This window comes from Salvelinus namaycush, chromosome 39 (assembly GCF_016432855.1).
Source record: "Salvelinus namaycush isolate Seneca chromosome 39, SaNama_1.0, whole genome shotgun sequence".
Lineage (NCBI taxonomy): Eukaryota > Metazoa > Chordata > Actinopteri > Salmoniformes > Salmonidae > Salvelinus > Salvelinus namaycush.
The window spans coordinates 15,795,879-15,817,578 of NC_052345.1; the positions used below are offsets into that span (position 1 = coordinate 15,795,879).

Consider the following 21,700-nt stretch of genomic DNA (forward strand, 5'->3'; position numbering starts at 1 on the left):
CAAACAATGGAGCATTAAAATGAAGATGCACTGAGAAATATGCACACTTATCAGTGCAGAGGCATCCAGGCAGCACATTGCTTTATCAACACAGCCTAGTGTGGGGTACAGCACAAAAGGTCAGAGCACGGCAGAAAATGTCTTCGTCTCACGCTACCACCATGTTCAATCTCAAATGTAAGCGTGGTAGTGGGCTGGTGATGAAGCAGACAGAGGCTCTCTGTTCTGTAGCGGTGTATTGTATTGTTTTAGTGGAGATGTAGCCTTCATGGTATTAAAGCCTGCAGCGTGTTCTATGTCTTCGTTGTTGGCAGCTACTGCAGTGCTGATGTGGGAGGAGAACTGATGCCCCTAGAGCGGAGACAGTAAGCCTGAACACACACACACACACACACACACACACACACACACACACACTGGCACACACACACACACACACACACACACACACACACACACACACACACACACATACACATACACATACACACACACCACTTCCACACAGCAAACCACATAGGTCCAACAGAGAGGTCAGCCCTGTGGGTCAGACATCAGTGAGACCCTGCCAGGCTCCTCTCTCTTTGCCGTTGTCTCCCACACTGGGGGGGAAGGGGGGGGGGGGTTCCACTAGAGATCATCCACCACTGAGGGGTCAAGGTATAGTCAGAAGTCAGAATTCTACATGCATATTGAGTTGCCTCACACCCACAACACTCAAGGAACAGTTTGGGGGACCTGACCTGTTTCCTCAGAGTAGAACTGTTACAGCTTAAATACAAGCTCGGAGCAGAGGAGAAAGGCTTGTCGAGTACAGTGGTTAGTGATTTACTCAGTTTACAGAGTGCAAAACGCCCATGGACAGGCTGAAGGGCACTTTGGAGTGATGAGCGTAGGTGTGTGTCACGCTAACGGAGAGGGTGGTTGTTGTTTTTTTTAACTCAGGAAACAAAGTGGCATGAACACTCACTAATGAAATCGTATCTGTCTAGCTGTGCGATTAAAGATGATTCAAGCTAAAATGTCTTTTTGAACCTCGCAAACTCTTCGAAACACTTTTATGACATACACTCTCAGAGATCCTGTTACTGCAGGATCATTTGTAGAACATCTGTGTTTTCACCCTTGTTCTACAACACGAATAGATTGTATGAGTTACTTGAATATGCTGGCTGTAAAGATTCAGTCTAAACACCGTCATACACTGTTATTACCAAGTATACAGAAACATTCTATCCATTTGACCATGTCGAAGCGATGACGTTGAAAAAGTTAACGCTGAAACCTATCGAGCGAAAGCACTTCCTTCTTATGAGTGAGCCATCCATGTGAGTGGGAGCGATATCTGCAACAACACTCTCACCCCTTGATGTTGGCACCCAATCAGAGCAACAGCTCCCATTTACAACTTCATATGACAGTTTCCCTTGACCTAGCATTAACTTATCACACTCTCTGTTACACACACGTTCTCTCACTCTCTTTCAGAACAGCAGCAAGAGGTAGTTATGAGACACACCCTTCTCAGAGATAAGTACAGCAGCCACACAAAGCCTCCTTACTTAATCATTAACGATCGACTCCTTGCTAAGTAAAGATACCTACAAGGAAATGGGAGGACTAATTTGAGCAGGAGCTCAGAAGGTATCAGACACAGTTACTCAAAGAAGCAAGGGACAAGCACGTCTTCATATTGGGGTGAGTCAAGTTTGCTACTGTATCTGTCAGACCTATGTCACCAGCAATATAACTTATCTAGCTGTACTTTTAATGGTCCAGTGCAGTCAAAAACGTGATTGTCCTGTGTTTTATATAGACTGAGTGTACAAAACACCTGCTCTTTCCATGACAAACTGACCAGGTGAATCCAGGTGAAAGCTATGATCCCTTGCTGATGTCACTTGTTAAATCCACTTCAATGTGTAGATGAAGGGGAGGAGACCGGTTAAATAAGGATTTTTAAGCCTTGAGACAGTAAGACATGGATTGTGTATGTGTGCCATTCAGAGGGTGAATGGCCAAGGCAAAATATTTAAGTGCCTTTGAACAGGGTATGGTAGTAGGTGGCAGGCACAGCGGTTTGTGTCAAGAACTGCAACGATGCTGGGTTTTTCACGCTCAACAGTTTCACGGTCTACCACCCAAAGGACATCCAGCCAACTTGTCAAAACTATGGAGTGGGATGGAGTTTTGGCCTTTCCATGGTGACATCACCATGTGGTAAATTAGTTAATAGACCAATAAGAAAGACCGTTCCAAATCTCTCTGCCAATAACAGCTAGTTTTCAGTTTTCCACTCAGACCACTCCCAGACAGTCCTAGCAAACTTCTTGCTTGAGGAATTGCTCTTTGCTAAGAAGCTATTTTTGTTTATTTTTGACAATTTTAATTGAAAACTATCACAGTAAAGTACTTGACCCTTGTGTGGTGTTCATGTTTTTGTTATTCACCCAATGTTCACAGGTCTGATGAACCCACAACATTATTGGGTTTTTAAAACAATACAGCCATAACAATTTACATAAAAATACTTTGATGTTTACTTATATCAATTACAAGCAATATAGACAGCATACATGGCTAATATTTGCCATTTACCTCTGCTAGATCACGTTTATCATTAAAAGCGCTATTTGTTTTTTAAAATGAAAATAATCAAGACATGGAGGGGGGGTGAATCATGTTTATCTTAAACAAATATAAATTAAACAAAGTTTATCACTATGTTTATTTCTTTGAACGGAACAAATTGGAAGGACACATTTTACATACAGTATTTAATGGAAATTAGAAATGAGCCCCATTGAACACAGTTTTACTTTGTGTGTTGCAAATGTATTTCTTGCACTTGATGCATGTGTACTGTGTCTTCCTGTCCTTCTTGGGTCCACACACATCACAGCACTTCTTCTTGTTGCTACCGGCTGACATCTAGAATGATAAAAACTTAGTTCAGGAATTTCACTAACATCTCACTCACTCACATATATAGTTACATCAGGCCAAGGTAGGAGAGTCAGACACACACACATGCAACATCATCACTCACACTTACTTCTGGTATTGGAGGTGTTGGTTCTGTGGGTCGGGTGGATGGGGCACCAGCATCCTCACGATGGCTGCAGAAGCTGGGGTCCTTGGGATATGTTGTATCCTCTGCATTTGAGGTCTTACCAATGCCTTGCCCAGCGCCTCGAGAAAGAGCCATCTCTGCAACTTCCCTTGTATGCCAAGATGTTGAAGAATATTACAAGTGTCCAGCGTAGGGTTCTTCTTTTGCAGCTGTGGCCGCAGATTCTCCCATCCCTATGCAGCGTACTCATGAGTACCACATTTTTGCCTTTCTTTGTCACATAGGACACTAGGGACGTGTCGGCCGTGAACACAAACTTAGAGGAATTGATAGGCCTGCTCTGTGTATTAAACAGCTGAGATGGGAGCTCTGGCTTGTTTTTTCGTATTGTTCCTACCATCGCACGCTACCTCTTGAGAACTCCTGTCCCAGCTTGTGCGAAGTAAAAAAGTTATCGCATGTGATGTTGTGGCCCGCATCGCTTGGTTCTTCTCAAGGGCTCCTCCATCTTGCTTCCCCGTGTACACTTGCAAGTTCCACGCATATGATGAAGCAGCATCACAGGCAGCCCAGATCTTGATTCCATATTTTGGGGGTTTAGGCGGTGTGTACTGTCTGGAGGGCAGTAACGTTGGGCCCAGGGTTGTAAAACAGGGGAAGGCGGTCCACCCACTTGTCCCAAACTGACCTGATTGCAGCTAGCTTGTCTCTCTGCCGCCGAGCTGGTCTGGTGTCTCGGTTATCGAGGCGGATAATCCTGGAATTAATGTGGAAGTTTTCCGGAGACATTGTTCTACGGAAAAGTTCTCTGCCAGTTTCTGCATCCCACAGGGATTCTGTGGATTCCCCACTGGATCTGAAAACACCAGCAAGGCTAAGAAACCCAAAGTGTGCATGTAAATGAGTTAAGTTCATCTCCTTCCATCTCTCTCCAAAAACACACCTTCCCTCCAAATTAGTGCAGTCCAGAATGATTTTCTGGATGGTGTCTGGGATGAACAGTTCAAAAGAAGACTGTCCTGCACATGAGTAACCGCCATCCCCGTCGGCCCTGGTTGCATCCATTTGCAGCCATGCGGGGTGGCTCATTCCTTGGGCAAGAAGAGCATCCAATTTCATATTTCATCCATATTTCTCCTCCTGCAGGCTGCTGATGAGCTGGCTTCTGACGGGCTGGTCCTGGGGCTGGCTGAGGGTTAATCTCATCCTCTTCTTCCAACTCACTGTCAGATTCCGAATTGAATTCTTCATCTTCCAAAGTGGAAGACGGTCCTTCCACACTAGCTTCTCTCTCTGCAAAAAAATATTTCTAAGGCCCTCTGCCATACTGATTGATTGGGGTAAGGAGCCCCACATGCAAATGTATTTATTTGTTGTGTCCCTTCCCCAATTTGCACCTGGCTGGGGTGGATTGTGGGAAAATACTGCATTTTTACGATGTAACGAAGTGTACTGTAATAGCACTGTGCAGGTTCCCACAAGACATTGTAGTTGCCCACGCTACAAAGGGTAAAGAGTGGGAGACAGGCAGACAGGCAGGGAGACAGACAGGTTATTGGTGCTATGTTGAAACAGCAGGCCCAGGGAGGAGGAAGATTGTAATAGCAGTGAAGACATCAAAGCTATGAAATAACACATAATCATGTCGTAGCCAAAAGTGTTAAACAAATCAAAACAGATTTTATATTTGACATTCTTCAAAGTAGCCACCCTTTGCTTTGATGACAGCTTAGTAAACATTGAAAATGGGTCCCACAGACCCGAACGATACTGAGATAAACATGGCTGCATTGGATCTTAAAGGAAAAACTATTGGTCTGGGAAGCAAAATATTACACAGTGCACTCCGCTTATAAGAACAAATTAAGACTCCGTAGGACAGAAACATTCTGATACAATGTAAAAATATTGGATCTTAATTTGAACCAGTTTGCTACAGCAGGGAAATGATCAAATACAAAGTTTTACATTTCTTGCAATGCAGAAAAGTTATCCTGCAACAGGATCATACATCTGTACGTCTCTTGGAAGGATCAATCAGTTAAATGAATACGTGCACTGTGTTTTCAACAGGTGAAGGTGAATATCAGGTAGACTGGGTGAGAGTGACACACTAGTGTAACATGACCAATGTGTAACTTGTGTGCTTCTATAGGAGATCAAGTCAAGAGACACAAGATGAACCTGTTCACCCTGCAAACTGTGATGCTTTGGCTCTGTGCTGCTCGCACACTCACAACGGCAGGTAAGTAAATCAAGTTGAAACTTGACTTTTAAAGGCACTCTTAATTTGTGTAACACAGTGTTTCCCAACCCTGGTCCTCGATTACCCCCAACAGTACACATTCTCATTGTAGCTCTGGATGAGCACAACCAGTCAATCAACAAGTTTTCTTTACAAGCTGAAGTTTGTGACTTGCAGTACTAATACACAGCCGGCCATAACTACACAGTTTCTGAAATGATATACTTTAGATGATTTGTATTTCATGTGGATGGGTCTTTGGTACTTGCCAATACAATAATGTAGCTTGGGCCCCCACACTAGTAGGCTCATAACACAAAATGGAACGGTTCGAGTCAGGAACGAGCATTAGTTGAGCACAGTCATTCCAAGAGAGCTAAGTGAAGAAACCAACTCCAATATCTCCTTATTCCACAGAGCTGGTGAAGCTAAGCACTGTTGACTCTGTCGTTGTGCCATGTCACCAGAGTGTCACCCTCCGATGTGACATCTCCACCTTCCAGAAGGGGCTGTCGATCAATCATCTGGCCTGGGTCCGCCAGGACGGGAAGCACCTGTGTGATGTTAACGGGACTGGAGTGACCGGGACCCACCCAGGGAGCACACCTAGTGCCATGGAGTGTCGTTATACCCCACAGACACAGCTGACCCTGACTCTGCTGCAGGTACAGCCACTGGAGCAGGGAAAGTACTTGTGCAAGCTGCGCTCCAGTCATGGAGTAAAGGAGGCCACTACAACGGTGAAGCTGCAAGGCGAGTGTCCTAGCCCATTCTCACTCATGTAATACTGTCATAACCTAGACATCTGTCATGCATGTAGTCCAAAGCCATTGACCAGAGGCTGGTGGGAGGAGCTATAGGAGGACTGGCTCATTGTAATGGCTGGAATGGGATAAATGGAACGGTAGTCGTGTTCGATTCTGTTCCATTCATTCCATTCCAGCCATTACATTACAATGAGCTAGTCCTCCTATAGTGGACATAGCTAATGGACATTGTCTAACCACCAGGAAGTACAAGGGACTTTACCGTGCCTCCACTGAGCAAAATGTATGACTAATGGTGTCAGGGGGCTTACGGAACCGCATTGCACCATTTCTCAAGAACTCTCCAACCTCAGCCATATTCTTTGTGTTTTAAAAAAAAGGTTCTCTGTTTCCATTCAGAGTGCTACAGGGAGGCCCAGCCCAGCATCAATGATGAGGGCCCAACCTGCACCTTCACTGGGGTCTACCCTGATGGAGAGGTGCACTGGTTCCAGGGACCCAACAACGTGACTGGGGACTCTACAATCAACACTAAACAAGTGGAAGAGGGAGCGTCATTGACTATAACTAGTTCCCTGAAAAGAAAGACAGTCTCTGGGGAAGGGGCCTACAACTGCTCCCTGTGGATCCCCAGTACCGGAGCCTACCTGACCAGCAGCTTAGTGGTACCAGAGCATGTTAAAGCCAGGGCTGCGCAGCCCAATGCCAGTGGGGCAGGGGCCATTGGTCCTTTGTGGAAACCTTTTCTAGTCCTCCTGAGTACTCTCTTCCTGGTGTGACATCCTGAAAACAAACATTAACAAATTGACAAGCAAGTGCCAGGATCATTTAATAAGAATATGGAAGAGCCATTGTGTGAGGTTCCTTTCACGGTCCAAAGGTTTCCTTAGCTGCGTAGAAGAAGGAAATGATGGACAGATGAGAGAGGCTGATAACCTGGTGTAAATCCACCTATTGTGAAGGCACCCTTGTTGGTCTGCCAGTGCCGGATGTAAATGATTGATAATTAAAAACTACAAACGGTAGTAGAAACAATAACAAAGCTTACTTCCTGCCTGTTTTGGTAAAAAGCTGAGGGATGGGGCTGGAGAAATGTAACCACTCTCAAATTCATAGACAGCGCTTTGGATGCATGGACTGACCATCCATTGATATCAAAATAATAGTTTTGACAATGTTTTGAGGCTGTACAGTGTTTCATTAAATTGGAGTTGAACAAGCTTGATGGGGTAAGACAGTTGCACTAAGCTCATGAGGCATTTATAAGTTATATTCTTCAAGAGTGAATGTGTACATAAAAAAAAAAAATGATGTAACAACTACTGATTGTCCCTTTAAAGGCGTGACCTTTTGTAGAAAAGCCTTCCTGTTTGCGTTAATCAGAGAGATCCCCTTACTGGTGGGCGTGCTATGGGCGGACAGGAGCGGAGGGATAACTGGGTTGATTTTATTTTTTTAAGTACGATGGTAAATGTAGTGTTTGCTGGCGCCCATAGTCCACCTAAACACACCCTCCGTGAGTGTTGTAACACCCACGTTTGATTGAATGTGAATTGTGTGAGAAACTCATTGTTAGTAATGATGTTTGTTTGTGAGGTGATATTCCTGCTTAGGATGGATGTAAATAAATGGCTGCGTCCTGATTATTGTCTGAGTCCCATGCTCCACTCCTTGACACAAAGAACCTGTTTATTTTAGAGTTAGTCCTGAGGACCTCCTCTCGCCAATAAAAATAAAAGTGACGTAGGACTGCTACAGGAATTGAACATTGGTGTAAACTCTCCCGCACTACATTTGGCGTAGTCTGGTAACCCTAGTTGGGAGGTGTTACATCTCGGCGGATAGTCTGCAACGATGGACATGGCTCTACCTGTTCAGCGGTGGCGCTATTACAGTGTGCAAGAGGGGTGTGTATCGGGCCGTTTCTCTTTTGTGTATCCCCTGAGTTCTGTTGGCAAGGAGGTCCCAAGTGCTCAGCGGTTGCTGGAGCGCAAGAGCCCAAGATGGTTCCGGAGTGTGACAGCGTTGCTGCATCCAACGGGGACAAGGTGCACCAGGACCATCGCAAGTTAAGTAGACATTTTAGAATGTTTGTGCGTTTGGGTATTACTGCTTTTAAAACGGTAGTCACGGGAGCTCCTAGGACGTCATAGGGTGGACTTTAGCTCTTCTATGAATTGATTTCTCACTGATCTTAGCATGCTCTCACAAATGCCTTGCCTTAATGGGTTGCTAATTGCCCTTTATTGATTGGGTGTGTGTGCTGTGACTTGGAAATTTGCTGTACTTAATTGTATCAACTTTTTAACCACCCTTCCTGTGATTGGAGCATCCCTTAACCACGCTCTTTCATTGCAGTTCACGCCCTCTGCCTCCTTTTATAACCTGTGGTGCACCTGTGTTCAGCGGCAAGCACCTCTGGCAGTGTGGCGAGCAGAGAGTACAATATTCAAGCTGTAGTACAATGTCTGAAGCTAGCTCACAGTGGAGTCCGTCCTAAACATAGTTTGCCCTGCGTTCATTGTTGTCGGCTATCTTTTTTTGTTTGTAGTTTTTGCTAGTAGGGCCACTCCCCTTCCAGATAGATTCCTTATGAGGATGAAATGATGTAACACATAACTTATTGCTCTTAAAGAGACAGTAATGTGATTGTAGTCCTAGGTATTATAATTGTCTTGTAGTGCACAAGTCGCCATCCGGGTATTTATTGCTATTTATACTGGTAAACAAACTGTTTTTATTTTTTATTTATCTTGAAACGGAAGAATATATATTTATTTTTGATCATGTTGACTGGTCCATTGCATTGTTCAATAGGAGGCCTGTCACAAATGTATCTCATATTGGTTGAGGTGTTCCCCCTCATTAACAGAAACCTTAGTAGTCTGGTAGTTGTGCTGTTTTAGGTATCCCTAGTCAGCATGTGTTCAATATACACTGGGTGTACTAAACATTAGGAACACCTGCTCTTTCCATGACATGGACTGAACAGGTGAAAGCTGTACGCACATATCGATCTCACTTGTTATACCCACTTCAATCAGTGTAGATGAAGGGGAGGAGACGGGTTAAAGGGTTTTTAAGGCTTGACACATGGATTGTGAATGTGTGCCATTCAGAGGGTGAATGGGCATGACAAAATATTTAAGCGTCTTTGAATGGGGTATGGTAGTAGGTACCAGGCGCACCGGTTTGTGTCAAGAAGTGCAACGCTGCGGGTTTTTTTCATGCTCAGCAGTTTCCCGAGTGTATCAAGAATGGTCCACCACCCACCAGGACATCCAGCCAACTTGACACAACTGTGGAATGTTTTTAATGCCTTGTAGATTCCATGTCCTGATGAATTGAGTCTGTTCTGAGGGCAAAAGGGGAGTGCTACTCAATATTAGGAAGCTGTCCCTAATGTTTGGTACACAGTATACTGCACAGGTGATATCTGAGCAAGGCTGGCTGTGCGTGCATACGATAAATGACCTTGTTTGCATCTTAGATCTAAAACACAATAGATGTTTAGGAGATACAGGATGTAAAATATTTTAGAATCAAAGAAACACGGGGAATACCACTGGGCAAACCAGACAACTGTGTTGAATGTTGATCTGTCTCTTGTTGCCAAATGCTGCCCTCTGCTGGAGTTTGTCTGCTGCTGCAATTGTGGCCAACCTCACTCTCAGTACGAGTGATCAAAATACGCTGACTAAATAAGAGTTTACTGTCAGAAGAGGAATAGATGCTCTGGGATATACCCCTAAATAAGAACCTCTCTCCATATCTCATCTGGCCCTCATGCCACGTTCACGTGCTAGTCGGAACTAGGAAACCAAAAAAATGTCAAATTGCTAAAACGGTTTGGATTTGTACACGTGCCACGATCATCCAGTTAGCATGTTGGAAATGTCTGTGAACGCGCCATTAGTATGGGGTCCAAAAGTTATCTACACACCCATCTCACCCTCTTGGGCTAAGTGCATTGTTTCTCCTAACCTTTGGGGCCAAACATTTAAACAAGGTTTTTTGGGAGGCTTTTCCAGTCTGCCCACTTTTCTCAAATAGTCCATTTAAAGTCAGCGCTAGACGGGGTCTGTGCATTTAGTGAGACAGGTTAAAAATGCCCTCTGTCAAGACTGGAATATTACATACACACCACACCTTAGTCACTGAGGAACCTAATAGTTCCTCATGACAGGTGTACTTGGTTATAATTGGGGCTCCTGAGTGGCCGCGATTGGGAGTCCCATAGGGCGATGCACAATTGGCCCAGACTGACTCAATCTGAAGTACATGTCAGCTATCAGTATAATTCTCATATAGACATTAACACTCTGCATGCAAAATGCTTCAGTGGTCCCTGTATGTGGTTATTTGAAAGTCCACCTGATTTTTTTAAATGTAGTCATTTTTTAAATGTTATTTAACCTTTTATTTAACTAGGCAAGTCAGTTAAGAACAAATTCTTATTTACAATGACGGCCTACACCGGCCAAACCCGGGGGACACTGGGTCAATTGTGGATTCAAACCAGGGTTTCTGTAGTGGCGCCCCTAGCACTAAGATGCAGTGCCTTAGCCTGCGCCACACGGGAGCCCCATAAATAACAATAATCATCATCCAATTCCATTAGTAACCGATGTTATCAATGTACATTAATGTCTGTGTGTTTTCGTTCTCAACTGTGGGAAAGACTTGGTGCTATCGAATTCAATGTTCCACATGCAATAAAACCCTAAGCTATTCAAATCATGATAAATGATGATTTACACTGCCGACTAAACTCCACGGTGAAGGAAGTTTCTGATGAACTTCACCAACGGCGTGGAGCTAAGACCAGGCTTTGTGGAATCCAGCTCCGTCAACACTTCAAAACGTTTCAATTAAGGAAACGCCCACCTCGTACCTATGTTTGTCGTCTTTGGTTGCTGAAATCTATACTTTTACGATAAATCAAATACCACCACCAACTGTTTCCTTGTTGAGATTCAATTGGCACGTGCATTTGCCCTGAGTTGCCATCTCAGAGCAAAAGCAACGTGCAAACAATAAATGGCTGTATTTGATTAACGTTTATTGAAAAAGTGTGGATTTCAAGCAAACAAAGAAAGGCATGCAACTACAGAGGAAAAACATAGTTACAAGTTGGGCGTTGCGTCATTTAAGTATTGACCTTGGGCGAATCGATGTAGTCAGAGCTAGATTCCACAAAGCCTGGTCTCGGCTCAACACCGTTGGTGAAGTTCATAAACTTCCTTCATCACGGAGTGGAGTTTAGTCCACTACTACTGGAATGTTTGTCTTTGTGGTTAATTTCTGTTCAGAGTAGGAGCAGCATTTCACCCACTTCCCCTTTCCACCACGAGAGGGGGAGAGTGACACACTAACTATGAGAGATCGTGAGTATCGGTTTGCCTGAGAAAATTCAACCACACAGTGTACCAGTGTACCAGGACTGCAATCCTCTTACATATAGGCTGCGTACCAAATGGCACCCTATTCCCTATAAAGTGCACTATGTAGTGCACTAGTGAATATTCACCATTTCATCTCTTAGCCGTGATTAGAAAATGCCTCAGGAGTGCAGGGAGAGATGGAAACTAACATGCCACAGAGGAATAATTTCAGGCAGCATGTCACACACCCACATAATGGCCCCCCACCAGTGGCGGCTGGTGAGAGGGGCTATAGGAGGACAGGCTCCATTCCAGCAATTACAATAAGCCTGTCCTCCTATAGCTCCTCCCACCAGCATCCACTGATCCCCACAGTACCACGGGGGGGGCCTATTCAATCAAAACTAGTAACTGGTTTCCAGGTTTAAAGAGAACGTCTTCTTGAGTGCGTGAGAACACCTTTGCAGCATGCTGTAAGAAGGATGACATGTTTGACTTGACATGGATACTTGTAAACAGAGATTTGGATACTACAGAGTTCGATTGGAAAGAGCTCCTGTGGATGCATGTCATCCTACAGTACGTTACCATGACAAACCACTCACTGTGATTTGACACGGGGATAACCCCCTTCCTCACTATCGGAAATGTCTCGCTTGTCTTGTTGCATCACCACACTAGAGTTTGTTTGAAGATGTTCCGGATCCCTCTCTTGAAAACGCTACAAACCCAAGCCAGCAGAAAAAATGGTGGAGTGAGAGAGTTCAGAAGTGAAGTGGTTAGCCATAGGAACTCTGATCTCTGTCTCAAAACGCACACGCATACACACACACACACACCCAACCCAGGGAACAAAGTGGGGAATGCAGCCCCGTTGCCATGGGGACCAGAAGCCCTCTGATGCCTCTCTGCCACACTCGCACACACACAGAGAGTGTTCCTCTCCCTGGCCAATTAGTCTAGCCACTGTTATCTCCCCTCAGAGTGGTTTACATTACAGCCTTGACAGCCTGCTGGCCAATGGTCAGGTGAGCTGTCCTATCCACAGCTGGCCATATCAACATGGTGAGGACGGCCATTCTGTCAACACAGGCCTGGGATTTATGTAAAGAACAGGTAAGTGGGTTACCTAACGCTAAAATTGCAGTTGGCTTTGGGACTAATTGCTTTGGGAATAAATAAAAGGGAGAAGTGACATTTATTTGTTATTGTAAATGGACCTACATCATGACACAGTTTCTCTCCAGATTATTATCGCCTTCAAAGAAAAAAAAGTCAAAGTTCAATAAAAGGGCATAATGGAAATGGGGAAGGTTTTATGTTGTGAACCTCATAGGGATAGATAGACTTTATTATGTGTACTCTATGCAGACGGAATGAGAATTCGATATTCCGTGCTTATATAACGCTATAGCTCTGGAAATCAATAATGTGAATAACATGGCAGAACGGAGTCGTGCGGGAGCTACTTTGACGTGAACAGCAAGGCGTTGAGACTCTAGCTCTGCTTGACACCGGGGGTTGCTGTGTAAGAATCGGGAGGAAAGTCTTCCATCAAAGCGAAAACCTTCATTGTACTGAACCCTCCGTGCTCTGTTGACACCATCCTCCCTCTTATCGTTTGACATAATCCAGGACGAGCAAGATTGCAAAGTCTTTTAAAGATACAGAAACAAGACCAAAACAAGTGCGTAAGACTTGTGTAACAGACACAGATGGCTACATCTCCTCACCACAAGCGGAGCTACCAGCTTCCAGAGTGAGGACAGAGGAGAGGCGCGCTCTGTTCTAGAGTCCCCATGAGCAGTACGCGAAGGGCAATTCTCTTTCAATGCCTCATTTCCGATGGGACAGTGGTTCATTTTACAGAAGAACCATCAGGCGCGACAATGTCCGAGCACCATGTAGCTGTACCATAGGGCCAGAAGCAGGAGACCTGCCTAATGAATACCACCCAGAGGCACTGTCGACAACATTTGGCACAAGCTGTTTAAAATCCTGAATGTCACCTCCACTCAACTCCCAGAATAAGTTGATGTACCAGTGCACCAAGTCATACCTCAGACCCCCATTCACACCAAGCTGTCTGAGATTGTTCTCGTTCCCTCATTGGAACAGAGAAGTTTGTCCTAGTCTGGTTGCCACGCCCATTTTAACCCATCTACATAATTTGGATCAGAGTGTTAGGCGATAGAATTACAACTGGAGTACCGTGGTGTGAGTGAGCTGTCAGGTTGTACAGTACATGCACAGCATGTACATGTGTGCTTTGTTGCCACGGGAGACAACGCACGGTTGGCCAAACTGTAATGCGGGGTTGATGATACTGCTCTGTCTACATTTTTCATCTGATATGTAACATGCATATCCTTCTATAAGCATTTTTTGTCATGTGACGGTTTAAAGCACCCATGCAGTCTTTGTAATTGTATTTTTAAATCATGTCTAATAAACCACTGTGTGTCAATTTAATGAAAATTACTCAAAAATATATTTTGAATCATTTATTTCCCTGAGCCTCATTTGGCCATTGAAATGCTTTGTCTGATTGTGTGGGTGTTAGGAAACAAATGTGAAGATATTTACATATGCAGCCCTGATTGGCTGATAGGATGATCTAGAGCCCATCCCCTTACCCAGATGAACAATCCGTCATCTATTATAATCAGATCACTTTGTGATGTGATGATGTGGGACAAAAGTTCCATCCCACCTGAACAGGCTGAAATTCCAGGTATTTTTTTTCCAAACAGCTCTTACACAAAAAGGGCATTATCATCATTTTCACAATTTCATAGTGTTATTTCGACCTCATAGTGTGGAAATATCTTCTTCTTTTTTTTTACCAGAAAAATCACGTTTTAACTGAACTGCCCCTTTAAGAATGACGCAATTGAGATAACGCCAATGAATTGTCTGACTGTTGACAATATAGTGCATTAGCTAAAGTATAGTTCTAGGATTGTGTTATTACATTGAAGTTTCTCATCTACGGTGACTGACATGTCAACACCACAGCGTGCCTTGCAACGTGTTATGATTAATTTCTGCAGCAGCTGGGCATACATGGCATGATTCAGGTTAAGTGCCAGGCTGAAGGATGCCCACCATGCCAGGAGGTCAACACCAGTACTATCCACACTGTCCACACACTAAAACACGGACAAAGTAGACTAAACACTGTCCAAACACTGTCCATAGCACAAGCACACCAACACAATAACACTCCCATGAGTGCAAGTAGGACAACACCAGTATACACAGTGTCCACACGGACGCTACCACTAACATCACTAACAGTTACACTAACACTAACCTACTTACACAATAACACACTGGAAGACAGAAGCCCAGAATCCACTGCAGTTTACTGGGTTGATATTGGATGGGTTGACAGCTGTCCAGTGTGGATGCCTCTCTGCTATTCTGGGTCATAAACATATGAAAATGGGAGCAAGTCATCATTCAAATCTGTTTTTAGTTAAAGAATAGTTGTCTTGTGTAAGGAAATATGTATTTCTAAACGAAAGGATTTCCATCTGTTGTCCTTGGATACGGACCAAATTGTCATATACTCAAACCTTCTACGAGAGAATCCTATCCAAATCTCTGTTTACAAGTCCAGCTGTATCATTCCACGTGTACCCTACCTGCTAATGCAATGAATGCTCCTGTCTTTTCTGTCGTCTATCAAACTGTTTTGATCAATGCGATACAGATCACAGGAGGTTGGCGGCACCTAAACTGGGGAGAACACGCTCGTGGTAATGACTGGGGAAGAATCAGTGGAATGATATCCAATCCATCATTATGACACGCTGATGCAGATATATGATTTAATATAAATAATGAAGAAGCTTATTGCGTAATTGTGCAGAACGCGCATGGCAATGACTGAGTCCTGCTCGTTTGCACCAATAAACAGCAAGCCTCGTGGTTAAAATCTCGACGTATGCATTAACCAAGGCGGAATCAAGCGCCATTCAAATCAAATACTTAGGCTGCATTGATCCCGTATGAATCGATACACCTGCTCTGCACACTAACACACAGACCCTTGAGAACACGGGCACACGGGCTCTCACAGCAAGATAGACAATTAATGAGCTCATATCAAACAGCATCTCGCTACCGCTCCATTGAAGAGAAAACTTCTAGATTCATCTTGCCTCAACAATTCCTCGCTCCAAGAATAATTGACTAAACTATGAAGAATCTACAGTAATGTATGTCTGTGGCTTTCTGCTCCTTCAAATCAAAGTCCTCTTCATGTGGGCAGATGAGTCAATAGTTCTGCCGGTGCTGGCTTGAATGGGGACATGTGGCCAATGTATACACAGAGTACACAGAGAATAGGGCTGCAGATGGATCTCATTAGGGAAGACCCCCCCCCCCCCACACCTTTCCCATGCACCACTGCTTCGGCCATTTCCTCCTCGTCAAAGGGGGAGGCGGTTAAGTAACCTATGTTGCTGTGTTGATGTAACGCCTGGCAACCCAGCCCTCCTCCCCCTCCTCACATTCTAGGTTGTCTTGGGAGCATTGAGAGCATATTCCTATGGTATTGTTGCATTTATACTCCAGAGTCTCCTCCATTAGGCCTGAGTGCTCTGCAGCACAACATAGGACTTTGAAGGGAGATAGGGTATGAGAGAGAGAGAGAGAGAGAGAGAGAGAGAGAGAGAGAGAGAGAGAGAGAGAGAGAGAGAGAGAGAGAGAGAGAGAGAGAGAGAGAGAGAGAGAGGGGGAGAGAGAGAGAGAGAGCGAGAGGACTGTGTCAGTCACTATTATAAAGAGAAAGTGGGACAGGCCTAGATAGATTGACTTCAGCCTGTTTAGAAACTGGGAAGCCAGTTATCAGACCAATGAGGCCAACCCTGCAGACTTTGGCCCAAGGGCTGAGGGCGATACACATGCACACACCCTCACACACAGTGTGTGTGGTGTTTGGGACTACTGTAGGGCAAATACAGTGGGAGGCCCCTTTGAAGAGCAGAGAGTCCCTGAAATGGATTGGAAGGGCGTGAAGGGATTGGATGGGCGTTTACCCTCATATTCAACTCCTTATTAGGCATGGAGTCCTCTATCTTGCTGGGCAAATGGGGGGGAAGAGGCCGTAACAGTCACTTAGAGTTTCTCAACCTCTGAGTGCTCCAAAGGTTGCATAATTTTGTTCCAGCCCAGCACCAATGCACATGATTCAATTAATCAAAGGCTTGAAGATTAGTTGAGTAGTATAGCCTACACTAGCAGCCAATGTGTGCTGTTCAATGTAGGCCTAAATTCCATGAGACTTTGGAAAAAAATATGCAGGACTTGACATTAACCTGTTTATCCACTTGTCCTTCAGACAAGGAGGTGACTGAAAATTGTTTTTGTGTTGTTTGATGCAACAAAAAACAACTTTACAAAATAAAATGCATTATTATTCGCATACCATTATTACAGAGAATCTGACAAATTATGCAAACCTCTGCCTATTGGCTACTTAGCTTATTCAAGCCTGTCTCAAAATACAACACTGCCCCTTTAAGACAAAAAAAGCTCTTTACCTGACTTACTTTTCAAATATGTCTAGGAAGCAATTACTCCCCTATTGCTGACTACAAATGATCTATAACTGGGCTAATAACTCACTAACTAGCAAAGGATATGAACAAAATGTGATCGCATCTATTCAGGACCACAGCTGTAAACACAGTCCAGTTCAAAATAAATGGCACAGATCCATATCTGGCAATGGTCTATTTGCATATAGGCCTACTGCAGCTCTGATTGGTTTTGCCACACAGGTCTGTGTAGAGTAGGGGCTGAGTTATGCACAATAGAATCGTACTGCGATGCGTTCTGCCCACAACAAAATCTCTTGCATAGTTTGTTTTGTTTTGGTACGTTGCATTGAAATGTGCTAATATTCCGTTGATTCGATCACATTTGCCACAGTAAAGGGACACGTTGATAGTGTTAACTAACAGGGAAAACTCTAGAAAGTTGAGGGAAGTTCGATCTCCTGCGTCTCTCAGGGGTCTGATAGTTCTTCTGTGCTCTGTGCAGAGTTACTTGGCAGTCTCAGGCTACTGTGCGCCCGTTGGAAGCAACTGCCTGCTATGTACCCAGAACATGGACACACCGTCTGTTCCTTTTGACACTGGATTTGTGGAAACACAGACACATTAAGCCGTCCTACTCTCTGCAAACACAGACTAAAAACGCACAATGCGTTTGGAAAGAGAGACAACACGAGCCAGCAAGGCGCCAGGAACCCAAATCTGGTTAAATCAATATCCCCACCGGACCAATGAGAACCAATCTAAATATTGATCCATCATTTCGGTTGTTGTCTCCTGTTCCAAATATGTACAGGACCGGGCACAGTGTCAATGCAAATCGACTTCCTCATGGTCAAATATCAAAAGTTGACATGAAGTAATATTGGTCCGGGTATGAGATAATACATGGCTTTAGGGAGACGGTGAAACAAACATCAATCGTGAGTCTTCGTTTGATCCATGGAAAGAGTGAACAGCTGAGAGAACAGCTGACGGCCTGTATCTCAAGCCTTTGTCTCAACTGTTATTCAGTTCCAGTGTTATTTTGTCATCTCACGTGCTGACTGAGAATACGTATGCATAAGCATTGTACAGCAAAAGTAACATTTATAAATCAATAAATATGTTATTCCAAAAAGTGTGAATACATATTATTGATGGCTGAGCATAAACTGGATTAAAACAGATATCATAGATAGTGGATGTTGATAATACTAGTGCCAAGGGTTGAGTAGCTATAGCTTAGCTTGTTTATTAACCATCTGTACTACAGTACCGGGCATTGTACTGGAAGTTAAAACAAAGGCACACAGTCAGGAAAATGACAGACTGCTTAATCCTGCATTAGTTGAAGCCTTACATGGATTTGATACATTGGGTGTTTTTCAAGTGGCACCCTATTCCCTGTATAGTGCACTACTTTTGACCAGGACCCATAGGGACTAGGATGCCATTTAGGACCATCAATGTCCTAAAAGGACTCAAAGCAACAAGCCCCAATTGATTGGAACAAATAAGGACATACGGTGCCATTGGGAGCATTCAGCCTGCAGGTTGGGCGACAGCTAAGGACAGCTAAAGGAGAGCTGAGGGGGTTTCTGGTTATTGGGTCGCAATGACCGTCTTCAAAAACGTTTGAGGCACAATCAATCAATCAGCACCCCGCTCCTCTTCCTCAAAATAGTTTGAAGCAATCAGATTGAATTAGAGAAAGGCATCGGATAGGAGAGCACACTCAAAAGATCGTAGCAACAACAAGCTGTTCTTTCAGCATTTTTTAAGCGAGATCTCAGCAGTGCTCACTATTGAGTTTTATTGACAGTTGACGTTCAGCTCAGCAGTCAAATGTGACTGATCTTTTAGAAAATGCACAGTGATGGTGGGTGGATAGGGGGTGTGCGAGTTTAAAAAATATATATATTTCATCTTTATTTAACCCGGTAGGCTAGTTGAGAACAAGTTCTCATTTGCAACTGCGACCTGGCCAAGATAAAGCAAAGCAGTTTGACACATACAACAACAGAGTTACACATGGAATAAACAAACATACAATCAATAATACAGTAGGAAAATCTATATACAGCATGTGCAAATGAGGTAGGATAAGAGAGGTAAGGCAATAAACAGGCCATGGTGGCGAAGTAATTGTCAGGAGGTCTATGTGTAGCTGGTGTATAGGAGTCAGGCGCAGGACAGCAGATATGAGTAAATAAACGTATTTACTCAACATATAATAAATGCAATACAAAAACAGAGCCCACAATAACGGACCTTACTACATAGAAACAATCACTCACAAACAAACATGGGGGAACAGAGGGTTAAATAATGAACAGGTAATTGGGGGATTGAAACCAGGTGTGTAAGACAAAGACAAAACAAATGGAAAATGAAAAGTGGATCGGCGATGGCTAGAAGGCCGGTGACGTTGACCGCCGAACTCCGCCCGAACAAGGAGAGGGACCGACTTCGGCGGAAGTCGTGACAGTAATTACAATATAGCAATTAAACACTGTAATGGTAGAATGTGCAGAAGATGAATGTGCAAGTGGAGATACTGGGGTGCAAAGGCACAAGATAAACAAGATAAATAAATACAGTATGGGGATGAGGTAGATTGGATGGGCTAATTACAGATGAGCTATGTACAGGTGAAATGATCTGTGAGCTGCTCTGACAGCTGGTGCTTAAAGCAATAAGGGAGGTAAGAGTCTCCAGCTTTAGTGATTTTTGCAGTTCGTTCCAGTCATTGGCAGCAGAGAACTGGAGGGAGAGGCGGCCAAAGGAAGAATTGGCTTTGGGGGTGACCAGTGAGATATACCTGCTGGAGCGTGTGCTACGGGTGGGTGCTGCTATGGTGACCAGTGAGCTGAGATAAGGCGAGGCTTTACCTAGCAGAGACTTGTAGATGACCTGGAGCCAGTGGGTTTGGCGACGAGTATGAAGAGAGGGCCAGCCAACGAGAGCATACAGGTCGCAGTTGTCGTGTCTTTGGCATCATTAAACTGAAGACTGTTATTTTATCAAATCAATTCTCCGTAATTATTATTACGTGATTAAACTAATCACTAACCAAGGAAAATATTCAGATCACAAAGTTCTAATTTTCCTAATATAACTTTCAGATATTTTAATATCTGATCAATTAGTCTTCTAATTAATGAATTATTCTTTACCTCACGTTAATCTCATTCATTGTTGGCACAAACCCAGTCTTCACTATGAATCATCCATACATCAATTGTCTCAATCATTTATTTATTAACTAACTAAATAATCACAGAAATGCATAAACAAACAGTAGTACACATGGTTACAAGGAAATGATAGGGGAGGTTCCCTAGTGGGATAAACCGATATTACGGCTTGGTGAACAAAAGGGAAGTGGGTGTAGACTGAGAAAGGCGGGAATTACGCAAATGAGTCACTACACACTTGATAATTATATTCATTGAAATGCTAATCCTTTGCACATGGACGATCACTCATACGGGAATAATTGCAATCAATATATATTTACGCTCAGTGTGCCGTCGTGATCTCTGTTGGAATCGTCCGTCTTTCTGTTGGAAAGTTATAGATGTTTAGATGTTAGATAGATAGATGTTTCGGCGGTTGTCGGTCCTCGCATTCACGGGTACACAATTTCTAGCTGCAGACTAGTAATTAGTATCAAAGAGTAGCTCTTATTCTGTCGGATCGATAGTCTCAGAGTTTAACCACGTGGTATGGTTAAAAGATTCAGCAAACATTACAACCTTAGCTCCCTCTGTGATCGAGGTACTGGTCTGATTCTCCCCCGACCGTGTACACATTCTCCAAAACATGGACATTGTTCAGTTCTCAAGTTCTGTGATGTGGAAGAGGTTCCTTTGTTCTCCTGTGAAACTTTCTCTCTATATACTACATGGCCATGAGGAGAGAGACTCCTCTAGGAATTTATGACCTGCTATAACAGAGCCTGGGTGTAGGGGGAAGAGAGAGGTGGTGAGAGGGAGAGAGAGAGGGGGATGGTGCTCGCTGTACCCAAAGAGGGCCACGTCATGACACAGTGGTGGGTAGTATATGGGGCTTTGGTGACAAAACGGATGGCACTGTGATAGACTGCATTCAATTTGTTGAGTAGAGTGTTGGAGGCTATTTTGTAAATGACATCACCGAAGTTGAGGATTGGTAGGATGGTCAGTTTTACGAGGGTATGTTTGGCAGCATGAGTGAAGGATGCTTTTTTGCGAAATAGGAAGCCGATTCTAGATTTCATTTTGGATTGGAGATGTTTAATGTGAGTCTGGAAGGAGAGTTTACAGTCTAACCAGACACCTAGGTATTTGTAGTTGTCCACATATTCTAAGTCAGAGCCGTCCAGAGTAGTGATGCTGGACGGGCGGGCAGGTGCGGGCAGCGATTGGTTGAAGAGCATGCATTTAGTTTTACTTGTATTTAAGAGCAGTTGGAGGCCATGGAAGGAGAGTTGTATGGCATTGAAGCTCATCTGGAGGTTAGTTAACACAGTGTCCAAAGAAGGGCCAGAGGTATACAGAATGGTGTCGTCTGCGTAGAGGTGGATCAAAGATTCACCAGCAGCAAGAGTGACATCATTGATGTATACAGAGAAGAGAGTCGGCCCGAGAATTGAACCCTGTGGCACTGCCAGAGGTCTGGACAAGAGGCCCTCCGATTTG

The 21,700-nt window shown here is 44.0% G+C and overlaps 1 protein-coding gene across 1 annotated transcript in view; it reads left to right on the top strand.

Moving 5' to 3' along the window:
• LOC120032728 (E3 ubiquitin-protein ligase TRIM39-like) overlaps positions 1 to 21,700 on the top strand; it is a 99,316-nt gene that overhangs the window by 39,548 nt on the left and 38,068 nt on the right. The window contains exons 3-6 of the mRNA XM_038978917.1: positions 5,229 to 5,318; positions 5,736 to 6,071; positions 6,485 to 6,793; positions 8,045 to 8,158. Of these exons, the coding sequence (XP_038834845.1) occupies positions 5,229 to 5,318; positions 5,736 to 6,071; positions 6,485 to 6,793; positions 8,045 to 8,158 (849 nt within the window). The remainder of the gene's footprint in view (positions 1 to 5,228; positions 5,319 to 5,735; positions 6,072 to 6,484; positions 6,794 to 8,044; positions 8,159 to 21,700) is intronic.